The sequence below is a fragment of the Polypterus senegalus genome, unplaced genomic scaffold (genome assembly GCF_016835505.1).
Source record: "Polypterus senegalus isolate Bchr_013 unplaced genomic scaffold, ASM1683550v1 scaffold_4862, whole genome shotgun sequence".
Lineage (NCBI taxonomy): Eukaryota > Metazoa > Chordata > Cladistia > Polypteriformes > Polypteridae > Polypterus > Polypterus senegalus.
Window position 1 is genome coordinate 26,011 of NW_024379463.1, and position 11,445 is coordinate 37,455.

Consider the following 11,445-nt stretch of genomic DNA (forward strand, 5'->3'; position numbering starts at 1 on the left):
ACCTTGAAGTAGTGACTTTCAAAAATATGACACTTCATTGTCACTCACTTGACATAGTGTGTGGATGTTGTTGAAGTATTGTCGTTGTAGAAGTCTGAATTTCTGTTAAAAGAAAACACGCCAATATTACAGATCAGGGTTAGTGTCTTGAATGCCTCTATCGTAGGAAGGGCCTTAGTTGTGACAAGAGCATGAGGCTCATGGCTTTCTGAAACTAGTGACACTCGCCGGCCTAGAATCGGGTGTGTAACATCACCAGCCTTAGTTCCAACTTTGTATTAATCCAAACAAGATAAACTCCATTGTAACACAAAAGTAATTAAATGATTCAGAAAATGAAAGATGGCAAACATTTCAACTACCAAGAAGATACAATTTAATAATCTTGAAATGCTGGCACTGGAAAAACGTAAGAAATACACTGTTACTGATCTGAAGCAGTTGTGGATGTTGCTGAAGTACTTTTTGATGTAAGAGATGCAGCCACAGTAAAACAAAAAAAAAGCTCATTAGTTATAGAACTAGGCCTCCTTCACTTCATTAGCATCATTCGTGGATATAATACGTGATTTGTCAATTGATGTATACATTCGCGCTGCATGCAATAATGACTGTATTTGAAGTAACACATGGAAGAAACATGATGCCATGTCATATTGTAAGCGTAAGGCAAGATACCGTAGCAGTGATATCAGATTCAACCACAACCTCATTTATTTGAATTCCAAACATCCACGTGATCCAAATTACAGACTCCTACAAAGACCATATGGGGAAGGTGGCATGGCTCTACCTAACTTTCAATTTTATTACTGGGCAGCAGATAGACAAGCTATAAAAACCCGGAGATGGACACAAATAGATGAACATACACAGACATGGTCCACAATACAAATAAAATCCTGCAGAATTTCTTTATATTCCTTGCTTTGACGACTACAAATACAAGTTATCGCCAATATACTAACAACCCAATTGTACTTCACTGATTCAGATTATGGAACCAATGCAGGAAGTATTTTAAGATAGAGAAGCTTTGTCGGTGGCTCCTCTGCACGAGAACCACCTTTTTCCACCCTGCAAACATATGCACTTTTAATGTCTGGAAAACATCTGGGATTTAATCACTTAGAGATCTGTACATAGACGACGTCCTTTGCATCCTAGAAACAATTACACTGCAAATTTAACTTTCCAGAATCACATTGCTCGCCTGCCTTCAAGTTAGAAACTTTGTTAAACAGAACCGCCCAATTTTTCTCACCTCCCACCTATCTCTATGCAGAAAAAATATCGATCAGTCTTGAGGACTCAGACAGAATTTCCGTAATTTATAAAACCATTTTACAGTCCCTCGTTTCAAAGATCAAAGAGGACAGTGGAAAAGGATCTCTACCTAACATCTCAGAAAAGGAATGGAAGTTAGCAATGCATATTCACTTGAGCTCCATATGCAAAGCATAGAATTATTTAACTCAAAATTATAAATCGAGCACATCTGTCTCGCTTAAAATTGTCCAAATGTTTCCAGGGCAAAATCCAACCTCGTAACGCTACAATCGAGATCCAGCCTCACTCAAATGTTTTAGGTGTACACCAAATTAACATCATTCTGACCAAAATCTCAAATGCCTTCAACAGCTTGGTCACAATCCATCTAATCCAGTAAGAGCTGGTTTGTGGGCTCACAGATGGGCTTAAAGTGAGAAAGAATAACAAACTGAATTGCCTTTTACTACACTATTGGCACGTAGACTTATCCGCTAACTGGAAGAACCTAACCTCCTATTCTAAGTTGGGGCAACTGGGGTTATATAATATGAAATTGAAGAAATCAAACTAGATCTAGAGGATCTGTACAAACATTTTCAAAACCTTACAGGATCTGATCAGTAACATTTTAGAATAAGCATTTAAATTGAGGAAGCAGGTTCTCTCCTCCCTTACTCCATGTATCTTATTTATTTAATTTATTTTTTATTTTCAGCTTAAAGTTTTATCTTCCTACCTCACTTTCAGGTGGGGTTGATTTTCAAACCTATTTTTCTAACACTTGACTTATTCATGGAATGTTATTTGATTTTAATAAAAGCAATAAAATAAAAATAAAAAATCGAGAACAGGCTTTTTATGTTTTCACCAATTCTTGCATCACACATTTTGAAATCGCATTAACCATAAAACTGGAAATATCTTAGAATGTCAAAGGATTAGCAGAAACACAGGAATGGTCATATTTAAAATTGATGTAAATTTAATCTTAGAGGAAAGTTACTCAATCCAGTAAATCCAAAGTTAGTTCTAGCTAGAAGAAATATACAAGTGCATTTTATATTAAGGCAAAATTAATCTGGAATAGTTGTTAAAATTGTAACGTTGAAAATACTTTAAGTATAAGGCAATATAATATTTGAATGCTAAACTTAAAAAAAAAAAAACACTGTACTCACTTTGGCAATGCTGTGGTTGTTGTAGAAATTGTTAATGAGGAGATGCAGTCGCTAAAAAAAAATCACATTAAGAACTATTCCTTCATTACTGATAGCAGATTATTTTTAATAAGTATTTGTCAATTGACGGACACATTTGCTCTTCGCATACAGTTTCTCTTGACGAGGCAATAAACAATATTATGCTACATACTGTAAGCAATAGGGAATTTGAGGAATACAGTGTGAGAATTAACTGAGTTCTGCAAAGGATGAATCTTTGAATGTTACTTAAGGAAATTTCAATGCGGAATAAGCATTCCTGTATATCTTCCAAAATAGATATAAATTAATAGAATACTAAAGAGAAAAAGGTCCAGGAAAAAAAGCATTAAATCAGTAGATGGAATACAACAAATTTATTACCTTGAAGTAGTGACTTCAAAAATATGACACTTCATTGTACTCACTTGACATAGTGGTGGATGTTGTTGAAGCATTGTCGCTAGAAGTCTGATTTGTTAAAAGAAAAACACGCTAAACAGATCAGGGTTAGTGTCTTGAATGCCTCTCACGAGGGGCCAGGTTGTGACAAGAGATGTGAGGCTCTACTGGCTTTGAAACTAGTGACATCACGCGCCAATAGAATCGGTGTGTAACATCACCAGCCTTAGTTCAACTTTGTACTTAATCCAAACAAGATAAACTCCATTAAAATAGTAATTAAATGATTCAGAAAATGAAAGATGGCAAACATTTCAACTACCAAGAAGATACAATTTAATAATCTGAAATGCTGGGCACTGAAAAACGAAGAAATACACTGTTACTGACTGAAGCAGTTGTGATTTCTGAAGTACTTTTGAGTAGAGATGCAGCCACAGTAAAACAAAAAAAGCCATTGCTATGACAGGCCTTCACTTCATTAGCATCATTCGTGGATATAATACGTGATTTGTCAATTGATGTATACATCTGCGCCATGCAAAACTGTATTTGAAGTAACACATGGAAGAAACATGCTCATGTCATATGTGAGGCAAGATACGTTAGCAGTGAATAGATTCAACCACAACCTCATTTATTTGAATTCCAAACATCCACGATCCAATCACCCTACAAAGACCTATGGCGAAGGTGCATGGCTCTACTAACTTTCACATCTACAGATAGACAAGCTTAAAACCCGAGATGGACACAAATAGATGAACATACACAGACATGGTCCACAATACAAATAAAATCCGCAGAATTTTTATTCCTTTTTTTACACTAAATACAAGGTACGCAATATACTAACAACCCAATTGTACTTCACTGATTCAGATTTGACCATCAGGAAGTATTTTAAGAAGAAGTTTTCGGTTCTCTGCACAGAACCACCTTTTTCCACCCTGCAAAATATGCACTTTTAATGTCTGGAAACATCTGGGATTACACTTAGAGATCTCACATAGAGACGCCTATCCTAGAAACAATTACACTGCAAATTTAACTTCCAGAATCACATCTGCGCTGCCTTCAAGAAACTTTGTTAAACAGAACCGCCCAATTTTTCTCCCCCACCTTCTCATGCCAGAAAAATATCGATCGTCTTGAGACTGACAGAATCGTAATTTATAAAACATTTACAGTCCCTCGTTTCAAAGATCAAAGAGGACAGTGGAAAGGATCTCTACCAACATCCAGAAAGGAATGTAAATGCACATAATTCACTTGAGCTCCATATGCTAAACATAAATATTTAATCAAAATAAATCAGCACATCTGTCTCGCAAATTGTCCAATGTTTCGGAAAATCCAACCTCAAGTTACAATCAGATCCAGCCTCACGGCCATGTTTTAGGTGTACACAAATTAACATCATTCTGACCAAAATTCATGCCTTCAAACAGCTGGTCACAATCCATCTAATCAAGCGTTTGTGCTTAATGTTAAGAAAATAACAAACTGAATTGCTTTACTACACACATTGAATAATATTGCTAATGGAAGATTTTCCCTTCTAATGAATAAAATATATTAAGAAATACTGATTAGGGATCTTCAAAACATTTTCAACCTACAGGATGTATATTTAAGAATAAAATCACAGCTTTTATTTTTAATTATCTATTTAATTTTTATACAAATTTTGATCATTCAGTGGGGTTATTTTTAAATTTAATTGACTAGGGAAGTTATTATAATAAAAGCAAAAAATAAAAAATAACATTTTATTTAAATCTGAACAATTTTGAAATATTAACAAATAATATTTAGAATGTCAAAAAGAAACACGAATGGCATTTTTGTGTAAAAATTTAGAGGAGATCATCCATAACAAATAGTTCAGCTATAAGATAATATACCGTGCTTATATAAGAATTAATTGAAATTGCTTCAATTTAGGAAAAACTTTTAACAAGTAATAAGGCAAATAATATTTGAAATGTAACTTAAAAAAAAGAAAACACTGTAAAAGTGTTTTAGAAATGAATGTAGGAATGTTAAACAAAAATACATTAAGAATATCTTTACTTAATAGCATATACTTTTAATTTCAATTGAGCCATTTGCTTGAATTATTTCTTTGACACAAAAACAATATCTATGCCTCATAAAGAGGTTGAGAAAGTGTGAGTTACGGTTTTTGAATGAAACGAATGCTTAGGAATGGGAATACATTTTATTCCAACGTATTAATAAACAAGAAATGTACCAAAAATAAACATAAATGAGATGGAATAACAAAAATATATTTAATAATTTCAAAAATAATATCATTGTACCACTGACATAGTGTGGATTAGGAGAAGCTGAAAAAAAAAAGCCAAATAGATAGGTTATTCTTGAAGCTTTAGAGAAGGACGGTGGTAAGACATGAGCTCTATGGCTTCTAAACTAGGACACTGAGCGTGAATGTTAACACACTCTATTCCAACTTGCACCAACAAGATAAAATGTACACTAAAATATCGAAGAAGATGTTTAAACCGAGATACATTAATAATCTAAAGCTGGCTAAAACTAGAAATACTGTTGACTAAGGTTTTTCAAATTTATTAAATGACCACAGAAAAAAAAAAAGCTCTTCAAGACACCTTACTCATTACATTGTGGAAAATCGATTTTCATTGATGTATAATTGCGCTCATGCAATAATATATTTAATAATAAGCGCGCGCGCTTTGTAGAAGGCAAATATAGATGATTCAGATCAACAAACCTCATTTATTTAATCAAAATCAGATCAAATTCACTAAAAGACTAGGAGGCAGGTTTCACTAATTATTTATCAAAATAGACAAGCTTAAACCGAGAGCAAAATGAACATACAACAGTCCACTCATCCAAATTTTATACCTAATCGACAAATAGTACGCTAACAAAACCAATTGTTTGTCCAGATTTAAATGAGAAGATTTAAAGAAAGCTTTTCTGGCCCTTATCCACTTTTTCCACCTCAACAATATTTTAATGAAATTGGAAATCACTAAGATTGATAACTTTCACCTAGAACATCAGAAATTTAATTTAAGAGGTCTTTAGACTTTAAAATTCTAACTATTTACAGAAATTAAGTCTTGGACTACTTTCGTTAAAACCATTCACCTGCTTCAGATGGGAAGTGAATTTAAACATTAAAAATGGAAGGATGCACATAATACTTGAGCCCATACTAATAGAATTAACAAAATAAAACACATGTTCCTAATTTAATTGGAAATCCAATCTACCCAATAGATCAGTACCAAATTTTTATTAAAAATTAAATATTCAAAATTTCAAAGCTTAAATGCCTATATTAATAGAAATGGCGGGTAGATGTTAAGTGAAAAAAAAACGTTCTTTACTATAGCAGTATACTGCAATAAGAATCCTATTATTTAAGTTGGCACGGTTTTGAGAGAATAAACTAGCCTTGAATCTGTAAATTTAAACCGCAGATTACGAATTAGAATAAGATTTATTAGGAAATCTTCTCCTTCCCTGATCTTAAATAATTATTATTACTATTTACAGAAAGTTATCTGTTGGTACCATTCTCGGGTGATTTCAATATTTCTACTGTTATGGATGTTTGATTTTAAGAATAATAAAAAAACGGCATTAGTCACCTAATTTGCAACACTTTGAAAGGCATATCTAAAATGTTCTTAATTAAAAGGAAGAGAACGGTGTCCATTTAATTGATTAAATGAGAACATTAACCAAAACAAAGTTCAGATGAAGAAACATACCAAAGTCATTTATATAAAAATTACTGGAAAGTGCAAAAATTGAGTTGATTTTTTAACAGTAAAGGCAATAAAAATTTTGAAGCTCCTTAAAAAAAAAGAATGTTACTTATGAATGCTGGGTTTTGGAAATGTTGTAATGCAGTCGCAAAACAAATCAATTCAAACACCTCATTATTAATACAGTATTCGTATAAAGAATTGTAATGAACATTCTCAAATTCTTGAACAAAAAAACCATGCCAATATGAACAAAGAATGAACATAAATAACTGCAAATTTCTTTATTTCTTGTTAGCAAATAAGATCCTTATATCTTCCATAGATATAAATTAGAAACAAAGAGAATGTAGGTCCAGAAAATATAAAATACATTAGTGGAAAAATATTTATTATCTTAAGGACTTTCAAAGACATTATGCACACTTGAATATTGTGTTGTTGAACCTGCGCAGAATCGATTTTTTACACCCAAATACGATCAGGTTAGTCTGAATGCCTACAGAAGCCTGTGACAAAAGAGTGAGCCTACTCTGAAACAGGAATGTAATGGCAGACGTGAAAATCACCAGCTATTAACTATAATCAACGTCCCTTAAAAATAAAAATATCAGAAAATGAGATCCACCTACTGTAAATTTTTGATGTCACAAAACAAGTACCAATCTAAATGTTAAACGTGGTCACAATCCCAAAACATCTAATCCAGTAAGGCTGTGTTTCAGTGGTTTCCGATTGGGCTAAGTGATATCAGATTCAACCACAACCTCATTATTTGGAATCAAACACCCGATCAAATTCGACCTACAAAGACCTATGGAAGGTGGCATGGCTCTACCTAACTTTCAATTTTATTACTGGGCAGCAGATAGACAAGCTATAAAACCGGGATGGACACAAATAGATGAACATACACAGACATGGTCCACAATACAAATAAAATCCTGCAGAATTTCTTTATATTCCTTGCTTTGTACCGACTAAATACAAGTTATGCCAATATACTAACAACCCAATTGTACTTCACTGATTCAGATTATGGAACCAATGCAGGAAGTATTTTAAGATAGAGAAGCTTTTGTCGGTGGCTCCTCTGCACGAGAACCACCTTTTTCCACCCTGGCAAACATAGCACTTTTTAATGTCTGGAAAACATCTGGGATTTAATCACTTAGAGATCTGTACATAGACGACGCTTTGCATCCTAGAAACAATTACACTGCAAATTTAACTTTCCAGAATCACATTTCGTTCGCTGCCTTCAAGTTAGAAACTTTGTTAAACAGAACCTGCCCAATTTTTCTCACCTCCACCTATCTCTATGCCAGAAAAATATCGATCAGTCTTGAGGACTCAGACAGAATTTCCGTAATTTATAAACCATTTTACAGTCCCTCGTTTCAAAGATCAAAGAGGACAGTGGGAAAAGGATCTCTCACTCAACATCTCAGAAAAGGAATGGAAGTTAGCAATGCACATAATTCACTTGAGCTCCATATGCGCAAAGCATAGAATTATTTAACTCAAAATTATAAATCGAGACATCTGTCTCGCTTTAAAATTGTCCAAATGTTTCAGGGCAAAATCCAACCTGCGAACGCTACAATCGAGATCCAGCCTCACTGGGCCAAATGTTTTAGGTGTACACCAAATTAACATCATTCTGGACCAAAATCTTCAAATGCCTTTCAAACAGCCTTGGTGTCACAATCCCATCTAATCCAGTAAGAGCTGTGTTTGGTGGGCTCACAGATGGGCTTAAAGTGGAGAAAGAATAACAAACTGTAATTGCCTTTACTACACTATTGGCACGTAGACTTATCCTGCTCAACTGGAAGAATCCTAACTCTCCTATTCTAAGTTGTGGGCAACTGGGGTTATATAATATGTGAAATTGGAAGAAATCAAACTAGCACTTAGAGGATCTGTACAAAACATTTTCAAAACCTTACAGGATCTGATCAGTAACATTTTAGAATAAGCATTTAAATTGAGGAAGCAGGTTCTCTCCCCTCCTTTACTCCATGTATCTTTATTTATTTATTAATTTATCTATTTACTTATTTACTAGCTTAAAGTTTTATTCTGTTGGCCTACCTCACTTTCTCAGGGTGGGGTTGATTTCTTCAAAACCTATTTTTCTAACACTTGACTTATTCAGTATGGAATGTTATTTGATTTTAATAAAGCAATAAAATAAAATAAAAATCGAGAACAGGCTTTTATGTTTTCACCTAATTCTTGCATCACTACATTTTTGAAAGTCGCATATTAACCATAAAAACTGGAAATATCTTAGAATGTCAAAGTGATTAGCAGAAACACAGGAATGGTCACTTCATTTTAAAATTGATGTAAATTTAATCTTAGAGGAAAGTTACTTCAATCCAGTAAATCAAAGTTAGTTCTAGCTATGAAGATAATCATACCAAAGTGCATTTTATATTAAGGCAAAATTAATCTGGAATAGTTGCTTCAAAAATTGTAACGTTGAAAATACTTTAACAAGTAATAAGGCACAATATAATAATTTTGAAATGCTAACACTTAAAAAAAAAAGAAAAACACTGTCACTTACTTGGCAATGCTGTGGTTGTTGTAGAAATTGTTAATGTAGGAGATGCAGTCGCTGCTAAAACAAAAAAATCACATTACAGCAGACTATTCCTTCATTACTGTAATAGCAGTATTACTGTTTATAATAAGTAATTTGTCAATTGACGGACACATTTGCTCTGCTACGACACAGTTTCTCTTTGACGCAGGCAATAAAACAAATATGCCTATGCCTACATACTGTAAGCAATAAGGGAATTTGAGGAATACAGTGTGAGAATTAACTGGTATGTTTTCTGCAAAGTGATGAATCTTTTTGAATGTTACTTAAGGAAATTTCTAATGCAGGAATAAGCATTCCTGTATATCTTCCAACAATAGATATAAATTAATAGAATACTAAAGAGAAAATGTAGGTCCAGGAAAATAAAGCATTAAAATACATGTAGATGGAATAACAACAAATTTATTACTCTTGAAGTAGTGACTTTCAAAAAATATGACACTTCATTGTCACTCACTTGACATAGTGGTGGATGTTGTTGAAGCACTTGTCGTGTAGAAGTCTGAATTTCTGTTAAAAGAAAACACGCCAATATTACAGATCAGGGTTAGTGTCTTGAATGCCTCTACGTAGGAAGGGCCTTACGTTGTGACAAGAGCATGTGAGGCTCTTACTGGCTTTCTTGAAACTAGTGACACTCGCAATCGCGCTTAGAATCGGTGTGTAACATCACCAGCTCTTAGTTCCAACTTTGTACTTAATCCAAACAAGATAAACTCCATTGTAACACAAAAGTAATTAAATGATTCAGAAAATGAAAGATGGCAAACATTTCAACTACCAAGAAGATACAATTTAATAATCTTGAAATGCTGGCACTGGAAAAAACGAAGAAATACACTGTTACTGATCTGAAGCAGTTGTGGATGTTGCTGAAGTACTTTTGATGTAAGAGATGCAGCCACAGTAAAACAAAAAAGCTCATTGCTATAGACTAGGCCTCCTTCACTTCATTAGCATCATTCGTGGATATAATCGGATTTGTCAATTGATGTATACATCTGCGCTGCATGCAATAATGACTGTATTTGAAGTAACACATGGAAGAAACATGCATGTCATGTCATATTGTAAGCAGTAAGGCAAGATACCGTTAGCAGTGATATCAGATTCAACCACAACCTCATTTATTTGGAATTCCAAACATCCACGTATCCAAATTGGCACCCTACAAAGACCTATGTAGGAAGGTGGCATGGCTCTACCTAACTTTCAATTTTATTACTGGGCAGCAGATAGACAAGCTATAAAACCCGGAGATGGACACAAATAGATGAACATACACAGACATGGTCCAATACAAATAAAATCCTGCAGAATTTCTTTATATTCCTTGCTTTTACCGCACTAAATACAAGTTATCGCCAATATACTAACAACCCAATTGTACTTCACTGATTCAGATTATGGAACCAATGCAGGAAGTATTTTAAGATAGAGAAGCTTTTGTCGGTGGCTCCTCTGCACGAGAACCACCTTTTTCCACCCTGGCAAACATATGCACTTTTTAATGTCTGAAAACATCTGGGATTTAATCACTTAGAGATCTGTACATAGACGACGTCTTTGCATCCTAGAAACAATTACACTGCAAATTTAACTTTCCAGAATCACATTTCGTTCGCTGCCTTCAAGTTAGAAACTTTGTTAAACAGAACCTGCCCAATTTTTCTCACCTCCCACCTATCTCTATGCCAGAAAAAATATCGATCAGTCTTGAGGACTCAGACAGAATTTCCGTAATTTATAAAACCATTTTACAGTCCCTCGTTTTCAAAGATCAAAGAGGACAGTGGAAAAGGATCTCTCACCAACATCTCAGAAAAGGAATGGAAGTTAGCAATGCACATAATTCACTTGAGCTCCATATGCGCAAAGCATAGAATTATTTAACTCAAAATTATAAATCGAGCACATCTGTCTCGTTTAAAATTGTCCAAATGTTTCAGGGCAAAATCCAACCCAGACGCTACAATCGAGATCCAGCCTCACTGGGCCAAATGTTTAGGTGTACACCAAATTAACATCATTCTGACCAAAATCTTCAAATGCCTTTCAAACAGCCTTGGTGTCACAATCCCATCTAATCCAGTAAGAGCTGTGTTTGGTGGCTCAAGATGGGCTTAAAGTGGAAAAGAATAACAAACTGTAATTGCCTTTACTACACTATTGACGT

The 11,445-nt window shown here is 34.1% G+C and overlaps 1 protein-coding gene across 1 annotated transcript in view; it reads right to left on the reverse strand.

The window, feature by feature from the left end:
* The window catches only part of LOC120519911 (cell wall protein DAN4-like), a gene marked incomplete at both ends in the record, with an annotated part of 32,727 nt that extends 22,948 nt beyond the window's left edge, over window positions 1–9,779 (reverse strand). Inside the window, 2 exons of the mRNA XM_039742662.1 lie at window positions 9,228–9,281; window positions 9,727–9,779. Of these exons, the coding sequence (XP_039598596.1) occupies window positions 9,228–9,281; window positions 9,727–9,779 (107 nt within the window). The remainder of the gene's footprint in view (window positions 1–9,227; window positions 9,282–9,726) is intronic.
* Window positions 9,780–11,445: the final 1,666 nt, after the last annotated feature.